We start from the raw sequence: 25573 nt of genomic DNA, 5'->3' as shown, positions 1-25573 counted from the left end.
ACCTGGCTGCCAACCCCCCCCCCCCCGTCAGATTAATCTCCTCCCCCCCGGAGACGGCTAATCAGTTGGCCAAATACAGAGAACCAAATAACCTTCAGGAGTGCCACGCTGTCCTTCCTCCTCCTCCTCCTCCTCCTCCTCCTCCTCCTCCTCCTCCTCCCGCTGTCTCCGCAAAATTGCCTTCTGGAGTTAGTGAGCGGGAACAGTTAAGATTTACAAACAATGATGAAGCTTGTCATGCGTCTTCCTCCATCCGTCACGGGCCGGGCGGAGCCGCCATGGCGGCGTCCCCGGTGTTCTTCATAAAAGCCAGCTCTCTGTGAAATACGCCCCCCCCCCCCTCCCCCCACGCGCCCGTCATCAGTCCCCTGACGCTGTAAATTCGCCGAGCGGGGAAGGTGACGGGCGCAGTTCATCAAACTCCCCCCCCCCCCCTTCTCCTCCATATATATTTATATATTTACACACCCAGAGACACACACACTGTTTCTCCATGAAAATACCCCCTCCCCCCTTCCCTCCTCCTCACTTGTTCCCCCCCTGAAAGAGTTATGGTTGTTTCAGTCTCACCGGAGGCGTGTTTTCTCTCTCTCTCTCTCTCTCTCTCTCTCTCTCTCTCTCGTGTCCTTGTCGGGATTTTTAAAAGTTTGTTTGCACAGCAACTTTCTTCTTCTTCCTCTTCTTCCTCTTCCTCTTCCTCTTTTTCCTCTTCTTCTTCTTAATCTTCTTCATCATCTTCTTCCTCTCGGTCTTCATCATTTCTTCCTCCTCTTCACAGCTCTATCCCCTGTCAGTGGATATCTGCTGTCGGCTCTTTTTGTTATTTCGTTGTCGCGCTGCAGCGTTCAGTCATTTAAATGCAAATGTTGTTGTTGATGTTCTGCAGACGTTAAATCTGCTAATCGATCGACCCGACTGAGCCCATTACATTAGAAATCCATTACTATCTTTCTAGATGATATTCTATTGATCTCCCCCTCGCTTCAATCCATACGGTACTGTACACCATCCTGAGTTACTGCGGATAAAGACTGCTCCCTCCTCCTCTGAGGAAGAGAGAGAGAGAGAGAGATGGCCGTCACTAAGTTTCCTTTGTTTTCTGTGTAAAACAAGATTTACCTGCTTTCGGATCAGATTACTTCACACACACACACACACACACACATTAACAGTACTCGAACACACACACACACGCACTCGAGGCCACACACTCATTCTGCTAATGTCTCAAAGGTCTCTCACTCTTTTTTGGATTTATTTAAACCCCCCGGGAAAAAAAGGAGTGGGTCCTTCTGCCTCGAGAGGTGACCTCTTCTAAGGAAGTGCCGTTTCAAGAGTTCATTTTCCTTTTGTCGTGAGGGGAGTGATGTCATCGCTCGCCTCACTCCTCTGCCCTCAAAGAGTGTAACGTTACGTCGTGGTGTCTTCAGTGTGAGAGAACTTGGAGGTTTACACTCAAACATGCGTAAATGACAAGGATTGTATATACAGTCTATATCAGTGGTTCTCAAATGGGGGTACGTGTACCCCTAGGGGTACGTGAAGGTACTCCAGGGGGTACGTGAGATTAATGTATATTTAAAATGAGAATCCATTCAAAAATCCTTTAAAATATAGTTGTTAAATAAATATTCAATGCAATAAAAGTGTAATGTTTTCATTATACTACCAATATATTTTTTTTTGGATTGCTTTAATGACATTTTTGCTCTGTTGACGTTGGCCAGGAAACAGAAACATTGGTTCTCTCATTCGTTATAATTAATAAACAATTCATCAAAGTTCTCTTGATTTTCTTCCCGGGACTAAATATATATATATATATATAATAAAAAATATCTAAAAGTCTGTAAGTTCTCATGTTGGTGAGAAAGATGAGACGATGTGGAGGATAAACAGATCAAAGTTTTGAGTACTTTAATATCACTTTTTAATGACTGGAGTGAAAGAGAAAAATCCGTACTGTCCTTTAAGACCGGTGGCTTTACTTTGAAAAGGCCATTAATAACTTCAGTACACAAACCCAAAACCTTTTAAAAATAGGATTTTTCTAGTCGGCTAACTAAACCCATAGAAAATCTTCCCGACACTTTTAGTTTGAGGATAGACAGATCACAGTTTTTTAGTTTTGAGTACTTTAATATCACTTTTTCTCAAATTTAAGTTCAGTAAACAAACCCAAAATCTTTTAAAAATAGGATTGTTCTAGTCGTGTCTAATGTTCCCAACACATGAATGCATTTAGTTTGAGATCACATCATGAGAGTACTTTAATATCACTTTTTAATGACTGGAGCTAAAGAAAAGAAAAACACAGCTAGATGACGGTATACGTGTACTGTCCCTTTAAGACCGGTACCCTTTACTTTGAAAAGCCATTAACTTCAGTGAAAAAAATAATAATTTGCAAATAGGATTGTTCTAGTCGCGTCTCATCTTCCCGTCACATGAATGCATTTGGTTTGAGAGGCAGTGACTTGATTCAACCTGTAAATAAGAGCCAGCAGCAGAGAAAGTGGCCTTTGCTAGTGACCCCCGTCGGACCCCCAGGGTCCTCGTTGAGCGTGGGGCTGATTGAGTGTCTGTCCTGGCTCTGGGCTGCAGTGGGTAAGTCCTGTGTGGCCCTTCAGATGCTTCCTTCCCTACCCTGCTGTGCAGCTAAGTGCCCTTAAAGCCCCGCGGTGTCCCGTGGATGAGGGCTAACTACCCGTGTACCGGTGTAATTGTCTGCTCGGGGCACAAGCACCGTTGTAATGTGTTGTACAACACTACCATTAACCGGCCTGGGGCTGTGCACACATTAAAGGGCCGGCGCGCTGTCGTTTATGTCCTCTGCCCCTCTCTCTCTCGCCCTCTCGCCCTCTCTCTCTCTCGCTCTCTCTCGCGCTCACACACTCTCACACTGTCCAGGTGTGAGGGACCTGAAAGGAAAGGAAACGTGATTCTATTAACTTCTGTTTTATCGTACGGTTATAATTAGTTTAAGTGTGCTATATTATTTTCTAGGTTGAGAAAGACAATCTACATTTTAGATTACTTGGAGTAACATATTATTAAATTGGGGGCGCCAAACGCCATCGGATAAACGTGGCCGCCGTCCTCCTCGCCACAGCGTTATATATACATTTCACTCCTCCTGTGTCCTTTGCTTCGGCATTTTTCTTACCCTGTCGACTCGCAAATGACTCCGACGTATCGATCGGCTCAGCTCATTATTGCATATCCATAACTTTTTAGACACGGCGCCGTCGGGACGGCAGCGGGGACTGACAGGCCATTTTGTGAGTTGATGAGGCACAGTAGCCGAAATGGAGATTTAGCGTGCGGGGGGGTGTCACGCCTCTCCGGCAGTCGTCTTCATCGGGTGGTGCGGCGGGGGCAGATTGGTTAACAATGCGGGGGCAAAGGTTCCTCTCGGCTTAATTAGCCTTTGACCCCCCGACGCCTTCTGCCAGCCTGCGTTGGCCCGTCAGATCCATGATAAACCAATAATGAGCCTTTAAGTGTTTCTGACCCCCCCCCCCCCATAACAGACTGCATCGCTCTGAGCAAGTGTCTCCACACATCTTCATTCACGCCGATGACACAATGAGAGAGAGAGGGATCTTTATCTCGTCCACTAGCGGTGAAATGGAGCGGTCCTGATACACCGCGATGCGACCACGCCATTATTTGACTCTTCGTCTCCTCCGCCCATCAAAGGGTTCGACGTTGCTTGAAATGAACAAAGACGGCTCGGGCTTCACCCGCAGCTGAAAACAGTTATGCTGCTGAGAGAAGCTATAAAACTGGCCTTCCTTTGAGCCACAAGAAGAACAACATTAACATTTACAATAAAAATCATTATTTATAACCTCGTCAATGTTTTGATCGTGTCTCTGACGTTTTTGTACGTGCACATTTAGAAATTAATTTATGTCGTCGTAAACCAAGTGAGCGGCGAGCCTGTAGGTCAAAGGTCGTCACTTTGGTCGTGCAGATATTCATGGGACCCGGAGAATGAATTGATCTCTTTCTTCCCTTTAAACTTCTACCAGAAAGTTTAAATGTCCTCTCACCTCAACATGGTTGACGTTAGTGGTCCACGGCTGTATCAGCTGCTTTACTTAGTGTTTCATTTATCTAAAAGTTGGATTTCTTGACTTAAAACCGAAGACTGAACATGTCGGCAAAACTAAAATATAAGAAACAAAGTCCTCATTTGAGATCAGACAACCATGATTGCTTTAGTTAAATATTGACCAAAGACGGGGCGTACCTATTATCTAAAGGTCAGATCCCTCCTCTTGGTGCCGGACACCATAAGAAGACTTTCAGAATGAGGGGTCGGCGCTGAGCGGTGATTTGGACCTTGAGGGCGTGAACGTCAGCTGAGTGGCAGCAGCCTTCCACCGCTCACCCCTCCGCATTTAAAGCCCGTCTGCTCTCTGACGGGACTTTTCTGGGCCATTTAGTCCGGCTGCCGGCCTGATGATGAGCAGCCAGACGCCCGCGTGGTTTCTGGAGAGGGAAGAGCGTCCTCAGTCGGGCCCCCGTGGGGGGCCGGGGCCCTCCAACGCTGGCTGGGGGACTGGGGGGGTGGGGGGTACTCTTTGACACAGCTCGTATCATTTTAATGGGAGCCATTTAATCCCGGGCCAACCTCGTCATGTGACAGGCCACTCTTCATTCTGAAGATTGAATTTTCCGTGAGCGTGACGATAGCCTCCACTAAGTGCTTTGGTCCCCGGACAGCACTGGCAAATTATCGCCGGTGATTGTTTTTTTGGTAACTTATACCAAATTGTAACTTATAATATATATATATATTATATATATATTATAGATATATATAATATATCTATCTATATATATTATATATATATATTATATATATATATATATTCTGTATATATAGATACATATTATGTGTATAATATATGTATATATATATAATGTCACACTGAGTCAATGGCAGACTGTTTGACTGGGTTAGAAGCTCCAGAAAAGGAGTTAAGGTTACGTCATCAGACTTGATGTTGCATTTAAATCCTTGTTTAATCTGGTTTCACAGATTTTCTAGCATAATTAATTCCTGATTGTTTTAACCCTTGTGTTGCCTTCGGGTCATTTTGACCCGATTCAATATTTAACCCTCCTGTCGCCTTCGGGTCAATTTGACCCGATTCAATGTTTAATGTCGGTGTTCTTTCGGGAGTCAACAAACAAACATAAAGTACCTCACACTTAAACTTGGAAAACAATATTAATTCTAATAATTTTCTGGAGATTTTAATAGCTGGGGTCATATTGACCTCAAGGGTAAAATATGTTAGTAAATATAAAGGTAACAGGAGGGTTAAACATTGAATCGGGTCATATTGACCCGAAGGCGACAGGAGGGTGAAACATTGAATCGGGTCAAATTGACCCGAAGGCAACACAAGGGTTAAGTAAATGAGACTGACTCTAGGATAGGAATATATTAGCATTTTTGCTTCGACCTTTAGCTTTTCAGTCTTTCTGTTTTGTATATTATTTAGAATAATATTGTATTCTGAATAAAAATACACAACAACAACTCTCCTATTATGTCTCAAACACTAAATGGAGAAATACAGACACCTGAGCATTTTACCTGTATGAGATTGGTGAATATATTTATTAATCTGCAGCTTTAGAAGCCTCAATTCTTCTACAACAAGTTAAGGACCGCCCCCAAACGTTAAATAAATCATGTAAAACAAACCCACAGTAAGAAAGCGCTGAAGTAAATGTGTGTCCATATTTCACGGTGTGTATTTAACTAAAGGAGTCAGAGCTTGAATGAGATGACTAATCCATAAATATTTGTTCATTAGTCGTTTAATGCCCAAACATTTGATAGTTCCAGCTTTTAAACGCTGTTGATTTGCATCGTTGGTCCGCCTCTACGCCGACGACACCACGTTGTCTTTGGGTACGTAGACACGGGAAACAATATTTTGGAGGTCACGGTAAACTTTGACCTCGCAAAACCGATTTTTGGTTATGATTCAAGAATTCCTACGCTGGTTATGACAAACAGGATAAACTTATGATATTTAGCATGGATGTAAACAACCGCAAGACAGCAATTTTATTTCCTTGTATATATATATATAATATATATATGTATATATATATTATTTATATATATATATATATAAATTATATACACAAGACAACAATTTTATTTCCTTCAAATTCCTTATCTATTGATTTCAGGCCGTGATGTTTTTTACGGATATATTATATATATATATATATATATATATTATATGTTTCAGGCCGTGACGTTTTTTATGGATTTGAATAGTTTTTTTGCCCTTTAAAAAAAATAAAAAAAAATAAAAACCGATTAATCAAGAGGATAATCTGCACATTAATGAACATTATAAATTGTTAGTTGCAGCCCTTAAATGAGTCTAATGCAAATAAATCGTTACATATTCATTCTGTGTAATCTTTTTCAGTTTATTATCTAAATTTGAGAACGATTGTGACATGTTGAATTTTGAACCAAGTAAACAGAGAAGCCATTGAAGTAATATAGTGATATTTAATTAATATAGAATTATCATCAATGCAAAATTTATTCTGGAAGCTTCAGTCCCTCACATCTCTTACAAGGCAATACAGAATTGTGTGTGTACAGGCCTGTGTGTGTGTGTGTGTGTACAGGCCTGTGTGTGTGTGTTTATTTAAGTGTTATCTACCCCTATGACCCCTGTGTGCGGTGGCTGAGTGTCGAGTATGAAACCACAGAGCAGCTTATCCGCGCTGCATCACACTGAATCACCGCCTCCTCTCACATCTGGGCTTTTGTTCCTCGTCTTTTGGCAGCAGCAGAAATGATTGCTGCTTCATTCACTCCCTCCCTCCCTTCTCCTAACAGGACAAGTGGGAGGAGGGTTACCAAAAAAAAGCTTCCTTTTGTTATTCCGCACAAAGACTGTTTAATAGTTCGGAAATCTTATATAGCGCTGAGTGACTGGGAAAAGGGCAAAAGTTCACGCGGCAGGATAAACTCTCGTTTGTCTGGTTACAAGCTTCTTCTTTATTTAGATATACACAGTATTCACTCTTTGTTCACCGTGTGGAGGAGTTATCACCACTCACTGCTTTATTGTACACAGCAGACTTGTGTTATAACCACTCGTATGCTCTCCACAATGTGGCTTATAATTGAACTTTGGCGAGAAAAAAAAATTCAACTATAGATTTTTTTTTTTACTTAAGCAAAGAATTCCAATTTAGCAAAAAATTCTACTTTAGCGAAAAATGTAACTTTAGCAAAAATGTAAACTTTAATTAAAAAGATTAAACCGACGCCGAGTAGATTTTCCGGCTGATGAACAGGCAAAAGAAATGAACAGCGAACGGCTGCTAATTCACCGCCGCCGCCGCCCCTCCACCCACACGCCGTTATGCCGTTAATCGCCGCACGAGTAGGCGCCGTCGCCGCTTAGCTACACAAACATCGGCGTTAACGATCGGGACGCCGGTTTGAGGAACTGGTGACAAACTGCAAGACGGGCAGAAAATTTGGAGTCCGAAACCAATCGGAGGGGGAAAAGTTAATGAGGAGAACAATTACTCCCACCACTGCAGAGGGATGAGGAGGTGAGGGATGAGGAGTCAGAGAGGATTCTGGGGAAAACACACTTCGTCAGCTTTTGTTAACGGTGTCGCGATCAGGAGGTTTATTCTGAGGATCAATTTAGATGTGTTATGCTTTGACTGGAGCACATTTAGACATTTTAACGTTCATAGTCAAACATCTGTTCAAAAAAACAATTGTTTTGATCTGTTTTGTGACATAATGCACCTTAAAATGCAGTTTCCTTAAATATCTACTACATCCAGTATTTACTCAATGCTGTAAATAAATATCTGTTATTATGTGCTCTAAAACTGTATTTATTAAAATATTTAATATCACATTAAATCTCTGAATATATCACTAAGTTAGATTGCAATGAATACCAAGATTCGGGCTGCCATAATGAAAGGACTCCTCCAAGTCATATTACTGCTCACATTCCTCATTAAATACACATATTAATAGGCAACCACCTATTAATTAATGAGCATATGAATTACATGCAACCATAATTACACAACCAACAAGAATTACACTACCTCATTAAAAGCATTGTTCCCAATTTGATTTCATCTTCATATTCTTACTACAGCCAATTCATTTTCCATTCTGTACCCCAAGTTCTGTATATTACCAGGTTTTTTATCTGAATGTAAGAATTTATTCTCCAGATTTTATTATTGTTGTCATATAAAGTTATTATTGTGGATATTGATAATGAGATTGTTGACACCGATTTTCTCCTTGTTTTTCATCTTGACCTTGACTCGATTACATTCTACTACTTACTTGCATTGCTTGCTTATCCCACCGCTTCTCTTTGTTTGACATTCTTGCCTTTTTTGTGATCTTCCCACCTCATAATCCTCTGTCAGACCACAACCTCATAATCCTTGAATTTATACTAACTAGTGTGTTCTCTATTAGTCAAAAAGTTTTGTAGATGGATAACTGATAGTGCTGTAGCTAAATTGAAAGCGCTGTATTCCTTCTGTTATTTGACTCCTCCCTCACTAACAGAGGACTTCAGACCGCGTGTCTCTCTGACATTGATTCTGATCTTCGTCTCTTGATTGAAGTGCCATAGAGAAGAGGAGGTGCCACTCTGTCTCTGAAGATGTTGACGAAGAAGACCTGGCTCTGGTATAATGAAAGAAGTTTTAAAACTCAGACCCCAAGAAAAGCTTGACTGCATATGGCTCAAAACGAATCAAGCGAAGCGCTAATCTCGAAGAATCCGCATTTAATCTCGAGATCCTCTTAAAACATATAAGAAGGCCCCCGTAATGCCAGAGCAGCCTGTACTAAAACATAATGAAAAAAACAAAAGCAAAAAACTCCTTCATTCTGTAAACAAGTCCAGGCTGACTTTAGACTAGTAAGAGCTGACCTTTGTGCCTTACTATAACCCTTAGTGAACTTTTATGAACTTCTTTAATGAAAAGATTTTAACTGAGGGGACAGATCTAATAATCTACCATAAGTGGTGTATATTTGGTGCGCTGGTCCTATCAACTGGAAACAACTGTTTGCTGCCTATATCTGGAGGAACAATTCTTTTTCAACGTGACCAATTATTTTCAGGTTTCTTCGAACGTACCCATACCTGCAGGCTGCTTAGCTCATTTTTGCATTTAATTAAGACTCTTGCTTTATCGGCTGGCGTCTCTCTATATATTAACAATGTGTGTCTGCTAACCAGCCCAACTCCCACCTCCTTCCAAGGTGGCTTATTAAGCCACTCCTCCTGAAGCTCCCTTCTGGATCCCAGAGTTCTTAACCTCACAGAGATCCTTAACCTCCCTTCCTCTCAATATCAAGTTTGGTAAGAAAGAAATTTATTGGCGGGTTTTACTACAATAATTAGGATGTTGAACAAGATTTAGAAAATGAAGCACCACCAAAGCACTGGGCAGCACTGGTGTGGCAGCAGATAAAGGACTCCTCTGTGCAGATAAGAAGGACTCTCAGTCCTGCCTGACATTGACACACTACGTGCATTCGATTACAGACGACACCATGACTGTTTGGCAGTTTCAGGCACGGCACTAATTTTTTTTTTCACGGCACTAATTTGGTTTCTCAGTTTGTATTTGTACGTTTTGATTTGTATTTACACCGATAATTTAACGTTAAACCACAAACGTTGAGTTAGTTGCTTGGGTTTATTTTATTTACCCATTTTTATCCACCTTTATTCCTTTAATATTGCAATAACTCCATATCCATAAATAAATATTGAGAGCTATATTTACTCAAAAATTATGAAAACAAGCAAAGAGAGAAAGCAAACAAAAAAGCAAAAAAAATTGTAAACACAACAAACCTGTAACACTTAACTTGATGTTGACAAACCCGAAGTAATTTTAATCGGGATATTTAACTGGAGAGTAGGCACCTCAGAGATCAATTATCTGGTGATGCATTGTCTGGCCATGGCATCCAACACCACTGTAAAAAGTCTAGAATCTTCTTTCGACTTGTCTTGTAACTTAACTCAAATTAACGTAAAAAAAGCAATCCTTCATTCTCAATTCTTTCAGAAATCAAAAAAATCAGGCATCTTAACATCAAAAGACATGCAGAATAATTTCACGCGTAGCAATTTCGAGACTGAAATCTTTGCAACTCCTCCTTATAAGGCTGCTCTAATAAATCTCAATCCTCAATGCTGCAGCCAGAATGTGCTCGTCGTTCTCTCAAAAAAAAGAAAAAGAGATCAAGAGATCTGCACACACTAGCTGCTGCACTCTCTCAGAAAAATCAGAATCAATTCTTCTCTTAACCTACAAAGCCTTGATTGGTGATGCTCCATCATATCTTAGAGCTTATCGCTATTGGTATATTGCCCAGAGTCACTCTAGAGTCTTAAAAGGGATGCGGACTACTTGTAGAGTAACTAAGTCTTAAATGGGAATGGGGAGCCAGAGCATCAAGCTCAAGCTAACCAGCTTCCAGAACCAGCGCTTCCAAGACAGAGAGGCACACAGTCACCCAGAGGCAGAGAGTTACCTTTAGACCACTCTTTGACAGAGCTTGTAGTGAATCAGGAATCCCTGGTGCCTGGTCCCTTATATGTGCAGCAGGCTTATTATAGAGACGTTTTAGGATGCACTTTTTTCTATCCTCTTCTTTTTTCTCCCTTTTTTTCATCTTTCATCTTTCAATCAACTTCTACTCCTCTTACTAACTTGCTTTCTCTTTTTTGACTTTACACTTCATGTCTCATGGGTGAGGCATGCCTATGATCTGCCTGATCTGCCGATCTGCCTGATGGATTCCTGCTCATACCTGCTCCTGATCACGCCACTGTCCTGTTGGAGACTCCTCCCTCCTCCTCGCCACCGCCATCTGCCTGATGATCGTGGAGGTAGTACCAATAATATATGCCTACTAATAACTATCATATCACTCTGTATTCCACTGAAAATTTAAAATCTAATCTGTCCTTCTGTACGTACATCATCTATTGCATCTGTCCATCCTCCTGAGGATCCTCCTCCTCCTCTCCAGGTTTCTTCCTTTTTTTCCCCCCCTGAAGTTATTTGGAGTTTTTCCTGGGGTCCTGTGAGAGGTTTTGGGCAGATGTGGATGATGTGTACAGATAAAGCACTCCGAGACAAATTTGTAATTTGTGAAATTGGGCTATACAAATAAACTGAATTGAATCTTCTCTCATTGGTCAGCTTCCCTTTTGAGATCTATTGATTTCTCTCATCATTCAAGATCAAGATTCAAGATGTTTTTATTTGTCACATACACACACAGGGTGTGCAGTGAAATGAAAGTGGCAATGCTGTTTTCAAGATCGATTGATCTGCAGATCATTTTCTTGATTCATTGATCACATCAAGTCACGGTCCTTCTTCAGTCAGTTTAAAACAAAAATCACAAAACCCCCAAAAAGGGTTAATTTTATAGTTAAAGTGACTTTCTTAACACCATTTCGGTCTTTTTGGCCACAATTTGTATGAAAATCTAGCATCAAATGTGTTTGTGTGTTCTTATTTATTGGATAATTACTGATTTAAATAATAAATTTGCATAAAAGTAATAATGCTAATGTGTCGTCTGCTGCGTGTGTTCAGACAATATTCAACTGTTGAGTTCTTTGGCTTCTTTTGATGAAATTTAGGATTTGTTATTAAAAATGAGCCATTTATTCTTCAACGTGAGGAATCTGAAATATTAATGTTTTGTTATTGAAACAGAATCTCAGGTTTCATTCAGAGAAAAATGTAAAATATTCCGTGACTAATAAAAAGCATTCTTTTGAAAAATAATTGGTAGATTAAAATTAAATTTATCGGGTAACATTTCAAAAATACCGGAAAAGTACAAATTAAGAGATTAGTTGATGAGTTGACAGTAATTAACGATCAATTACCATTTCTCCAGGTAAAAAAAAACGAACAATCGAAAGTTTGATATCGCAAAAATGTGAAAATCTTTGATTTTAACTCAGAAAACTAGTGACACGGCGTCTCCTCTACAGGGTTTCTCTCCACTCTGTTGTTTGAAAATACACGTCACACCCGTGTGTGTGTGTGTGTGTGTGTGTGTGTGTGTGTGTGTGTGTGTGTGTGTGTGTGTGTGTGTGTGTGTGTGTGTGTGTGTGTGTGTGTGTGTGTGTGTGTGTGTGTGTGTGTGTGTGTGTGTGTGTGTGTGTGTGTGTGTGTGTGTGTGTGTGTGTGTGTGTGTGTGTGTGTGTGTGTGTGTGTGTGTGTGGGTAGCTTTCACAGCTACCCGGTTCTGTTAAGTCCACAGTGGTCATTGAACGTTACGTGAACAAACAACAGTAAGAAGGCGGTTAACAGCCGGATGTCTCTGCAGTCATATTAGTGTGTGAGCATGTGTGTGTGTTAAAACGCCCGGGTGCACACGCGGTTGCCGTTAACCGTAAAAGATCTTTTTTAGTTTTGTGTTCATTGTCTTTTTTTTAATCTGCTGACCGATTCAATTTGCTATAAATCGCAGAGGAGACGTTTCACCGCGCGGCGCCGGAGACGAGCGTCACGTACGACCGCACGACTTTCCTCCGTCTCACTATAGTATTTCTCTCCTTCCTTATTTACTCGCCCCCAACGGCACACGGAGGCGTCTCTTTTTATTTTATTTGACATGCGCTTCCCCCGAGGCAATATGGAGTTCATCATGTTAACGACTTCGGAGTATACAAGAAAAAAAGATTTGTTTACATCGATACCTGAAAAAGAGGAAACGAGAGATTTGAGGTTTTAATTTACATTTACGAAATACACCGAAAAATACTTTACCGCAGTGCTTTGCATGATTAAAAAGTCAATATTATTTTAGTCGAAGATGATGACAGGGTTCCTACGCTCATGGAAAACCTGGAAAAGTCCTGGAATTTGTAAAACGGTTATTTCCAGGCCTGGAAAAATTTTAGCACAAAGATTTTGGAAAAGTCCTGGACATGTTGTTATATTCACATGTTCATTTACGCTGAGTTTAAAAAAATTAATATGGTTTTAAAAGAAAGACGCTCTCAATATAATCCGCCATACGCTCTTTCATACTCGCACATTGTGAACGCACCTTAACTGAAAAGACATAAATGTTTATTCTCTTAATCTAAACTATTGTCTCATTCATTTGAGTAATTTAAGGTTATTTACTGTATGCTTTGGAATTCTCTTTGTTAGTTTAAATATGACTTTGTATCACTTTTTATTACACCGAATCACAAAATGTTTAGTCATGGAAATTTAGTTTAAAGTCCTGGAACCCATTGGTCACCATGTGGATGAACCCTGTTCATTGGTCATGTGGATGAACCCTGTTCATTGGTCACCATGTGGATGAACCCTGTTCATTAGTCAACATGTGTATGAACCCTGTTCATTAGTCAACATGTGTATGAACCCTGTTCATTGGTCATGTGGATGAACCCTGTTCATTGGTCATGTGTATGAACCCTGTTCATTGGTCATGTGGATGAACCCTGTTCATTAGTCAACATGTGTATGAACCCTGTTCATTAGTCAACATGTGTATGAACCCTGTTCATTGGTCATGTGGATGAACCCTGTTCATTGGTCATGTGTATGAACCCTGTTCATTGGTCATGTGGATGAACCCTGTTCATTGGTCATGTGTATGAACCCTGTTCATTGGTCATGTGGATGAACCCTGTTCATTGGTCATTTGTAGGGGTCCCAAAACTTTTTGTCACCACACCACATCTACGTTGTTTGATGAAGCCTCAAAGCTTTTAGAACCACAACTACGGTCATTTTATTGTTCTGACCATGAATCTAAATAATGATAATAAACAGTTTCAGAACAAAAGGCCCTCCGCTCTGACTAATCCCTATAACGTAAGTAATAACAAATAAGTCATTTATGAACCAAATTCCTTTTGTTTTGGCCTGAACAGTCCTCAAGTACTGTCTCTGTTGTCACGATACTAACATTATAACTTCTATACGATCAATTGTAGAGTTACATAACTTTACAGACTGTCTGCATTGTAGAACAAGTACTTAAACATCTCACTTCTGGCATCTTAAAAAAAAAAAAATTTAAAGCCATTTGACGCCAGTCGCTGTGAGCGCTGCGCAGCGCAGTGCGTGCAGACAGCTCGACACGGAGCAGCGCGTGCGCTCTGATCGCTCTCTTAATGAAGTATCGATACTAAAAACATGCTAAATCATATCGTTTTTAACGTACGGGTACTTTGTTGGTATCGATACACCGTGCAGCGTGACATCAGTAGATATAGCGGGCTGACATTCAAGCTAACTTTAAACCCCCAAACGCTGTCGACATCTTATTGCTGATTGGCCAAGACTCAAGACGCCCCATCAAAGATGTTTTATTGCGAAGAGCACCACATCGCATTTTCTCCGCGTCTCACTTGCAATCTCAACGGCAGCGGGCCAGTAATTCTCTCCATGTTTTTCCTCTTGTGCCTGAACTGTCTCTGATCTGGACTCTCGTCTCCCTACAGCCTTCTCCCCCAGCAGCACCACCTCCATCAGCGGTCACGACTCCGCCCTGACCTGCAGGTCCATCATGGTCGATTCGGACGTCAACGAGTGCGGCGGCGGCGAGGTGGCGAGCTTCACCGTGGGGTCCATCGGTGACGGCAGCAAATGAGACGAAGCTCAGGGAGATGATGTCACACGCCGGTATTCATTGATCAGAGGTTGCTTAAGTTTTGTTGAGGCCAGTTCAGCAGCACATGAAGGTCTCCGAAAGATTTAATAAATATACATGTTCAAGTTCCCAAATATCAACATGCACACACTGAGAAGCTTCCAGAAGTCTCCTGATTATTAATGATCACGACGGGACAAGACGCTGCTGTTGTGTTCTTGTAAAGTTTCCTGTTTCTTTTATTATTATCCAAAACGTTCACAATAATGATGTGAAAATCCTTCCTATAGCTCACGCTGCTGTTTAGTTGCATATTGATCTATTGATCTTTGGACAATCAGAAAACGAGCTTAGTGATCATTAAGATATCTTTATCTTTATAAACCTGGAATCTGTTGCATCTCGAGCACTTATTTTAAAAGAATGTCAAAGGCGAAATGGAGCGAGTGCGTCCCCCAGTTATGTTTATTAGTTTATTAATAGGTCACCTTTTTAACCAGTTCCGTGAACCGGGAGAAGAAGTTCTCCCAGGAGACGCTGACTCAGGTCAAAATAGGTCGAATAGAAACTGTGTGTAACCACACCCACTAGTGATGTGATCTGTGTAACCACGCCCACTAGTGATGTCACCTGTGTAACCACGCCCACTAGTGATGTCACCTGTGTAACCACGCCCACTAGTGATGTCACCTGTGTAACCACGCCCACTCGTGATGTCACCCGTGCAACCACGCCCACTAGTGATGTCACCCGTGTAACCACGCCCACTAGTGATGTCACCCGTGCAACCACGCCCACTAGTGATGTCACCCGTGTAACCACGCCCACTAGTGATGTCAACCACGCCCATAGGTGATGTCACCCGTGCAACCACGCCCACTAGTGATGTCACCCGTGTAACCACGCCCACTAGTGATGTCACCTGTGTAACCACGCCCACTAGTGATGTCACCCGTGCAACCACGCCCACTAGTGATGTCACCCGTGTAACCACGCCCACTAGTGGTGTAACCACGCCCACTAGTGATGTCACCCGTGCAACCACGCCCACTCGTGATGTCACCCGTGCAACCACGCCCACTAGTGATGTCACCCGTGTAACCACGCCCACTAGTGATGTCACCCGTGCAACCACGCCCACTAGTGATGTCACCCGTGTAACCACGCCCACTAGTGATGTCACCCGTGTAACTATACCTGTGTTACAAAACACTAAATATATGAATATTACAATCAAGGTTTTGTAGAAACTAACGCCAAACTATTTTTTTACTTTGGAGGCTGTCATTTAGATATCGTGGAGTTTAAAAACGAAATATTCATGTGATGTCTTTTTATTTAAAAAAAAAAATTAATGTCAGATCATTTTAAGATGATTTCTTCGTGATTCCTTAAATTTGGTTTCGTAATACTTTTTGACCGAGGCAAGATATTTTATTAGACATTAACGATCCATAGGAGACCATGAACACATCTTTGGTATTTATTGTTGACGTAAACACATAAAACAAATATATCTGCTGAATCTAATTTAAATTTATTTTATTTATCACTCGAATTCCGTGAAAAACTTTTAATTCAAATTCCGCCCACATTTAAATCCTCAATATCTTTTGCAGCTCCAAAATATCCAGAAGCATCGGCTCCTTCTGGTAAAAGATACTAAAGATAATATCAATAAAGATAAATGCGTCCCTGAATTAAAGAGCAGAAGGAGGCGGAGCCCGGCAGACATGAATCATGGTCCCTCGCAGCGTGGTGGATGACACCGGCGGCTGGTTTACGGCTCGGAGCCGGCCGTGTTGTTTATTCCGCAGCATTTGCATGAAGTATTATGGGATGTTAACCCTGTGGGGCCCGGGTGGGTTTCTTACTAAACACACACACGTTCACACGCCGTGTGGACACAGCAGTGATGCGTAGGGACGGAGCTATAGGCCAGGAGAAAGAAAGAAAGTTTTCCATCATCACAAAATGTTCCATCATCAATTGATAATTTTTAGGCATTTTTCAAGGGGGAAAAAAAGCATTTTCTGGTTTTTAGCTCATGAAATGTTTTGATTGGCGATTTTTACTTTTATCTGAAACGAAAGTAAATATAATATTGTTTTTTTGTTTTTTTACTGTTGAGACGTCACTGAAATCTGGGGAGTTAAGCGAATAACTAATCAATTAATCAAAAAAGAATCAGCAGCTGAATTGATGAAAAAAAAAAAGATATATTTTTTAAATACCTGATCACATGTTATTTTGTTCTGTAAGTAATTACCCCCCCCCCCCCCATGCAAAGTAGTTGTGTACGTCATGAACTAATGATAGTAATCTTTGTGTGTTGTTTCACTGTTGATTAAAAAAAGAAAACAAAGACAACGCCGCCTCCGTTGACCTGATTCATTTCTTAGAAAAGCGCTTTTTTGTGTGTTTGAATGAGACAACAAAACAACAAGATTTCACCAGCGAAATAAACAACAACCTTGAGGTGATGGAGTGTAAACAACGATATAAAACAGAGCAGAAAAAAGAAAATTACTTGTATTTTCTTTCTGCTTCGCTATGGGAACATTCATTGGATTCCCTCCCCCTCCCCCCCCCCCCCATCTGATGTAATCAATAACGTGACCATCTTGTTTTTTTTCTGAAACGCACTTACTCTTAATTTCATCCACCAGTGGTTTTAGAGAGAAGAATGTGGAGTTACCTGCGAGGCCTCCGGCGCCATAAATCAGAGGCGAGCGCGCGGCGGGTATCGATTGATCCTGATAGATCACGGAAATTTACTGTCACTTCTGTTTTCAATTAAAGATACAATCAGTCAGATAATGACTTAATTGGATTTTTACAGAAGATTGAGTTTTATCGCCCCCCCCCCCCGCGTTGCTTTATGAGTTTAGTTAAGGAAAGGCCATTTTATCATTGGGGGGGGGGGGGGGCTCGTCCTTCTGTAGCTGCTGCTGCCCGGCTCAGGGGAGAAAGTGTCACAGGATTGGTTTTCCTTGAGCTGCCTCCCGCCTCCTCCATGAATCACGCCCTCCCCCTTCAGAAATAAAATCTGCCCCCCACCCCGACACCTCCGGGTGGAGTGATGGCCGCTCGGCGCAGACAGGAAGTGCTGCAAGAGGAGGCAGCGAGCTCAGAGGTGGAAACTTAAGCTTGGATCACCTATTACATTTTTTTATATATACATATTTATAGCTGAAGAATATCTGGAGAGTTAGAGTATATTTTTTAGCAGGTTTTCTCCGCATGTGCAAAAAGACAATATCTGACCTTTTAAAGTAGGAAAGTCATACACTTATCAATCCAGAAAGCAGCATTAAAACATAAATACTGCGTGTCCACTTAAAACTGAGCTGATGTCCTCGTTAGTTATTCTCATATTTAGGCAAAACTCATCGTTTATTCACCAGGTTTTAGTCGACACAAAGGCTTCCAACTTACTATTTAACATAGTTTATAATCTAAAATATCTCAGCGTCTTTCTCCCAAGCTGCACAGCAGCACAGGAAACCTAAATAAAATAATATGTTGTCTACTCTTCTTTGTAAAGTAGACATTTTGTTGAAGATATATTTGTATTCTCGTCTTTTTCTCCATTGCATAACATGTAATATAAAATAATATTGTCTTAATGTAAGTAATCAATGTGGGAAATTTCACAGTGACGTCTATTATTTTAAATTATTATCCTATTCACCTCTAACTGGATGAGAAAAGGTTGCAACAAAAAATAACTTCCTTTTATATAATGTGTCAAAATCAAAAATGTATGAAAAACGTAATGTCGCCTAAAAACAAACCCAGACTTTTCCTTTTCTCCCCGGAGACCGGCGGCCGCTGACGGATGTCCTCACTAATTCAGACGTCCTGCTAAGTCCTCTTTAGGGAGTCCGGAGTCCCGCCTCCCCGGGGACACTACATCAGCGTTTCCGTGACAGCGCCTCTGAGTGGCGGCGACGCCCCCCAATCAGCAGCTAATAATGAACACCACTCGGCGGAGGTCAGCTCCGCCCCCTGCTGCTCCTGAAGAGAGGCTAATATAAACATGAGGGGGGGCCTGGTTCCTTCAAATGAAACGCTTCGAGAACACGGTTCTTCAGAGTGACTCCATAGAAGAGTCATGTCTGGTTCCACAGAGAACCTTTCAAACCAGGCACCATTTCTGGTTCCTAAAGAACCTTTCAAACCAGGGTTCTAAATGGTTCTTTAAAGAACTCTGGTTTGAAAGGTTCTCTGTGGAACCATAAATGGTGCCTTCAAGAACCATTTTTCGAAGGTTCTTTGAGACACCTTTATAGGTTCTTTAAAGAACTCTTTAAGGAAATGGTTCTTTAAAGAACCCTGGTTTGAAAGGTCCTTCTTGTAACCAGAAATGGTGCCTGAAAGAACCATTTTTTAGGATTCTTTGAGATGCCTTTAAGAACTCTTTAAGGAGATGGTTCTTTAGAGAACCCTGGTTTGAAAGGTTCTTTGTGGAACCAAAAACGGTGCCTTGAAGAACCATTTTTTAAAGGTTATTTGAGACACCTTTATAGGTTATTTGAAGAACTCTTTGTGGAAATGGTTCTTTATAGAGCCTATAAAGGTGTCTCAAAAAACCTTTTAAAATGTATTTTTAAGGCACCATTTCTGGTTCCACAGAGAACCTTTCAAACCAGGGTTCTTTAAAGAACCATCTCCTTAAAGAGTTCTTCAAACAACCTTCAAAAAATGGTTCTTTAAACCATTTCCTCAAAAAAGTTCTTTACAGAACCTATAAAGGTGCCTCAAACGAAAAGATGGTTCTTCAGGAGGCGATGGTTCTTCCCACAAAGCCTTTTAAAGAACAATTTAAGAACCATTACTTTTCAAGCTTTAGCTCGCAGCTATATTTTAGTTATTAACCGAATTGAACGTTCTCGGGATCGACAACGTTCAACACGAAAAGAAAAAAAAATGGTATAAATACATCTTCTGAATACTCTGGAAGAACTTTTAAGTTTTAGCCGTTAGCGACGGAGCTAACCTAAAAGCTAAAGCGCTAAATGACCGTTAGCCAGATGTTTGCTTTATATTTTCTACTCTGAATTTTATAAATAGTGTATACAGGCTGACCAAAAAGTAACGGGAAAATAATCAGAACGTTAACGGGAGACAAAATACAGAGAAGCTCAAGGAGCTAATCGTGACTGAGCTAATGGTTAGCTCGACGGCTAATCGTACAGCAGTTGAAAATCATGATGATTTATACTTTTTAAATCCTGGTGAATTAAATTTTAATTATCAAAAAAATATATATAACACATATAAATATAAAAATTATTATTTTCGTATTATTATTGTCATTTAGAAAAAAATATATATAACCATTTAATATTATTTCATACATTTAAAGTTGTAGTCTGTGAAGTATTTTTTTTTTAAATGTATAATTTTAATAACACTTTTTTCCCCTAATGCTTTAATTAATTCAGGGGTGATATTTACCACTTTATATTATTAAATGTATTTAAATTTATATTCTGTGAACTATTTTATTATTATTTAATTATTATTATTTTCTTACTTATTCCCTAATGCTTTACTTAATTCATGGGTCATATTTAGCATTTTATATTATTAAATATATTTAAACTTATAGTCTCTGAAGTACCTTTTATTTTTATTATATTTATTATTATTTTAAACCATTTTCCCCCCATGCTTTATATTCAGGTGTCATATTTACCATTTTAATTATTAAATATATGTAAACTTATATTCTGTGAAATATTTTTATTTAATAAATTATTTTCAAACTTTTTCCCTCTAATGCTTTACTTAATTGTCGTATTTCTGTTATTAAATAAACCGAAACCCGTATATATTAAAGTTATTTTTTAATCACCGTCATTTCTATTTTGTGTTTTACATTAAATGCACCTTCAGCAGAAGATATTTAAAATACTTGAACTTCCATAAAAAAATAATGGTTAAAAATAAGTAATTAATCCTTATTACAAAGCATCCCCGCAGTATAAACTTTTATTCCTGTTTGTGTTTATATATTTTAACAACATGAATAAAGTGATGGTGCGTCGCGGTCCGACCTCCCACTCCCCACAAATCTACTCGTCCGGCACAAACTGCAGAGCTTCTCGTCACCTTGAAAGTCCCTCTGCTATTTTCCAATTAAAAGCTTAATAGCCGTGGAGACGGGCTTCATGGGGAGCCTCGCCGCTCTCCTCTGAAGCCGCGCAGAGGGCTCGGATCACATTATTTGCTTGAATAAACCTTTTTTTAAAACGGTTTAGAAATGGGCCCCGGCTGGGGCCCCGGTGTTGTGTTTCACTGGCCTCCATCAGGCCGGCAGCGGGGCCGCGTCGGCGTTCCTCCACACGGCTCCTAGAGACCTCTCACACACGTGGAGGACATAATCATCTGAGTTATGTACACCATTGTGTACAAGAAGGTGCGAACAAATTAAAGTTGTGTGTAGCCTGCAGGCAACAGAGATTGGAAAATAAACACAGGCATAAGGTTTAACATCTAAATTAAACTGGATTTCTTTGACTGCGCCCTGATTCCTATAAATTAACATATTTCTAGGGATGTTTATCTATACAGTTGAGTTTTCTGACTTGATGTCATGTTGAATTTAAAAAACAACAGAAAATGTTAGTCGATATAAATGGATATAAAACGTGTGCATTTAGTCTTTTTAAGAGTCCTATAATTAACCTTGTTGACAGCTGTTGTTGCAAACGTAATCCTCAGTATAGATGTTATGACTTTGCACATCATGTGAGCACTTTTGTTTAAATAAAAGTTGTGAGTAGCCTGCAGGCAACAGATAGGGAAATAAATACCATCATATGGGTTTAACAGCTAAATTAAGGTGTTGGTATCTTTCTTCCGGCAAATTAACATATTTTTGGCGATGTTTATCTACAGTTGAGTTTTTTGACTTGATGTCATGTTGATTTAAAAATGAAAGAACAATTTTTAGTCGATATAAAATGATATAAAACGTGTGCATTTAGTCTTTTTAAGAGTCCTTTAATTCACCTCGTTGACAGCTGTGGTTGCAAATGAGATGTGATGACGTAACACATCTTTTACAGGTGATTTTATGAGTTATAATTCAAAACAGGACAGTTTTCACCGGCATGCATGTCCAAATGATTGAAGTTTAGATGACATACATGTGAAGCTGTTTTCAGTTTGTATTTCATTTTATTTCCATGTGGATGATCTGTTATGTATTAAAGTTCTCTAACTTGTTCTGCATTTTGCATTTCATGCATATAAATCCACACAGTTTCATCCCAGGCTTCTTAATATGGACTTAAAGGCTGAAGCATCATTTTATATGGCTATATTTATGTGTATAACTCCACATTAAGTTGCATTTTAAATAATTAAAACTGATATTCCCCTTTAAATCTCTAAATTCACGGAGAGAACCTGTGTTCCCTCTCTTGAATCTTGAGGAACATCTGATCCATAAAGCAGGGGGGGTGCTTTTAAAAATATTATTGTTGTCCAGCCTCATGGAATTTTTTTGCAGCGTGCTTTGTCGCGAGTGACAGCGCGGCGGCCCTGATGCATATCTGAGCTGTCAGACAGGGTGAGGAGGGGGAGGGGGGGGGAGGTGGCTCCCCCACAACAAGCCAAGACCTCCTCTCTCCTGGTCCTGTCACGCGTGAGAGCTGAGCGGCTCCTCCATCAGCTCCGCGCGCGCTCACAAGCGGACACTCCCGCCGCGCGCCTCTCCCTCTTCCCTCCTTCCTCCCGCAGACGCGTCTCCGGTGGGGGCGCGAACCGACAGGATATGAACGGCTACGGGTCCCCGTACCTGTACATGGGGGCTCCGGTGTCTCAGCCCCGCGCGCCCTTGCAGAGGACCCCCAAGTGCGCGCGGTGCCGCAACCACGGCGTGCTGTCGTGGCTCAAAGGTCACAAGCGCTACTGCCGCTTCAAGGACTGCACGTGCGAGAAGTGCATCCTCATCATCGAGCGGCAACGCGTCATGGCGGCGCAGGTGGCGCTGCGCCGCCAGCAGGCCAACGAGAGCCTGGAGAGCCTCATTCCGGAGGCGCTGCGCGTGCTGCCGGGCCTCGGCATGCACGGAGTCGGCGACGGGAACCAGGCGAGGGCGGAGGAGCTGGAGCTTAGGTGGAGCGGCGCGGAGGCGGCGCAGCAGGCCGGAGGAGCGCAGGCGCGCGCAGGTGGGAGGAGACACACTTATACTTGAATGAGGAAATGTGATGTTTAAGTACCAAAATGTAATAATAATAATAATAATACGGAAATAACGTTACGAAAGGAAGTAAAAAGAAGTAAAACATTTTAATTTAAAGCACTGCAGTGCCAGTGGATTCCTAAATATGTGCAAATAATGGACATGAAAACTTTGATTGAAATGTGTATTTAATATCTTGTCAACTATTCTTTAACATCTTAAAAGTGTCCACGATACTGCTATTAGTGTTATTATATCATACATATTTAAGTTGCTTTATGTGGGAATGAAACATTTACTAAAATACAGTTTTTCATGGTAAAAAGATGTAACTTTATATTTATTATCTGGGAGATAAATTAACAGCAGCAGAAAAAGACTTAAAAATAAACGAGATGCAGGAACTTAGAATATAAATATAATAAATATATAGAAAATGTCGTTGATCACAGGGAAAAAAATGTGAATGTGTTTTTTGTTTACAAATTTTTTTTTAATAAGTTGAGTTCCTAATGATAATTCCGTTTAATTCATTTTCAATCAAAGTGTGTTTTGTATTTTATTCGTTTCAAGAATTTAAAACATTTAATCTGTTGTGGTCATTTCATCTGTATTATTCTATATTTTCTTTGTATTTTTATTTATTTATTTAGTGAGAATTGCAAGACTTTATTTTGTAGGAAATCATTTTTGTATATATAGTTTTACAAAAATATCAGGAAATATTCTAGTTATTTCCCTATTATATTATTTAGGGAAGTATCGTTGAGTCATTTTAAGACAGTAACAAATAAAAAATAATTTTATTTCTTCTAATTTTAGTGTTTCGAAAAGTTGTATCTGATCAAATTATTGTTTATTTAAGGTTTTTATATTGAAAGTTATCCTCATTCCTCCTGATGCTCTGCGGCGATCATCCTGCAATATGTCGCAGTGCAGAGTTTCTATGGTTGTTGACGTTGTAGTTGTTGTTGACACTAAAACATTTTGACACAACCACCCCCCCCCCCCATCAGCTGACTCCTCACCAGCTCCATCTCCCTGACAGACAGAGCTGAGTGTTTAAAAAAACAGAGAGAGAGAGAGCACGTGACCAATCACACGTAATCGCCATTGTCTCTTCTTGCAGGAGGTCAACAAACAAACAAACAAACAAATAAACAAACAAACGAGGGTTCTCAAGTCGAGTTTTCATTTACAAAAGTGCAGAACATAAATGTTCCTTTAGTCCCAGGAGGGTCTGATTCATTTCTTCTTCTCCTCCTTTGCAGACCCGGCGGAGGAGGGTCCGGACGAGGGGTCCGGGGCCGAGAACGGGGGCAGCTCCAGTGAGAAGGACCAGGACCCGCTCAGCTCGCCCGAGGGCTCCAAACCGAACTCCTGCTACACCCCGGAGCCCCCCACCCAGCCGCCGGAGGAGGAGGAGGAGGAGGAGGGTCGCTACCCGAAGGAGAAGGAGGCCAAAGCCGAGAGCCCCCCAAGGAAGTACCCCTCTGGGGAGCAGGCCGCGTTCATCGAGGGCCTCGCGGGCTCCATCCACCTGCCCTTCGGCCTGCGGGCCAACCGGCCCCCGCTGGAGGTCCTCAAGAAGATCTTCCCCGCTCACAAGCCCCCCGTGCTGGAGCTCATCCTGCGGGGCTGCGGGGGGGACCTGGTGGGGGCCATCGAGGTGCTGCTGTCCAGCCGCAGCGGTCATGACGGGAGCAGCGCGCATGCGCACGGCGACCACCCGCACCCGGACGCCCTCCTGTTGCCCACGAACGGACACCTGTTCGAGCACCCGCTGCACGGCGCCTACCACCCGGTGTCCGCCTCCGCCAAGTGGTCGGTGGGCTCCGCCTTCCGGGTCCCGGAGTCCCTCCGGTTCGCGTCCGACGTCGCCGCCGCCGCCGCGGGCGCATGCGCAGTGTCCGGCGGCGCGCTGCAGCCGCAGCACCACCCGTCGTTCCCGCAGCCGAGCACGCGCTACCCGCTCATGCTGCGCAACTCGCTGACGCGCAGCCAGGCCGCCGGCGGGCCCTTCGTGCACGGCGACTTGACCCTGTGGAATACCATGGCGCTGCAGCAGCAGTACCAGCTGCGGTCCGCGGCCCAGTACGTGTCGCCGTTCTCCCCCGTGGGGGCCGGCTCCGTGTTCCGCCCCCCCCCCACGGCGGTCCTCCCGTCCAGGGCCTCCGAGGAGCCGCGCGTCGGCGTCCCGGAGGAGAGCTGCCCGCTGGGGCCCAAGCCGGGCCTCTACTCCCCGGAGGAGGATTACGAGGAGCGGTCCGACTCCGCGGACTCCCGGATCCTGAACTCCTCCACCTGAAGAACCAAATATGTATTAGTGTGTGTGTGTGTGTGTGTGTGTGTGTGTGTGCGTGTGCGTGTGTGTGTGTGTGTGTAAAGGGGTCTTCTTTTTTTCTTGTGTCAAGCAATCACCCCTTTTTGAAAAGGTGACGTTTAATCCTCTCGTGACGTCACGTGGACGCGTGAAAAACCAAAAGCGGAGGAATGAATGTATACGAGACCGGAAGTGGTTGTTTTTTCCCCGCCAGCATGTTTAGTCTACTGTGAACACTTTGGATGTTTAAGGTCATCAGCATGTGGAGAGTATATGCCAAATAAATCTGAGTTTCCAAAATGGATCAGATCGTCACTGAGTTTTT

At 41.8% G+C, this 25573-nt stretch overlaps 2 protein-coding genes across 2 annotated transcripts in view; both read left to right on the top strand.

The window, feature by feature from the left end:
• Positions 1-14725, top strand: part of dmrt1 (doublesex and mab-3 related transcription factor 1) — a 33710-nt gene extending 18985 nt beyond the window's left edge. The window contains exon 5 of the mRNA XM_056418126.1: positions 14577-14725. Coding sequence (XP_056274101.1) covers positions 14577-14725 — 149 coding nt within the window. The remainder of the gene's footprint in view (positions 1-14576) is intronic.
• A 7789-nt stretch (positions 14726-22514) lies between these two features.
• On the top strand, positions 22515-25233 carry dmrt3a (doublesex and mab-3 related transcription factor 3a). Its single transcript, XM_056418124.1, has 2 exons — positions 22515-22911; positions 24197-25233. The coding sequence occupies exons 1-2, from the start codon at positions 22515-22517 to the stop codon at positions 25231-25233; spliced, it is 1434 nt and encodes a 477-aa protein (XP_056274099.1).
• The last annotated feature ends 340 nt before the right edge of the window (positions 25234-25573 follow it).

Source organism: Pseudoliparis swirei, chromosome 7, assembly GCF_029220125.1.
Source record: "Pseudoliparis swirei isolate HS2019 ecotype Mariana Trench chromosome 7, NWPU_hadal_v1, whole genome shotgun sequence".
In the NCBI taxonomy this organism is placed as follows: Eukaryota; Metazoa; Chordata; class Actinopteri; order Perciformes; family Liparidae; genus Pseudoliparis; species Pseudoliparis swirei.
Note: the sequence above shows the minus strand (reverse complement) of the source record. Positions and strands in the feature narration are given on the sequence as shown.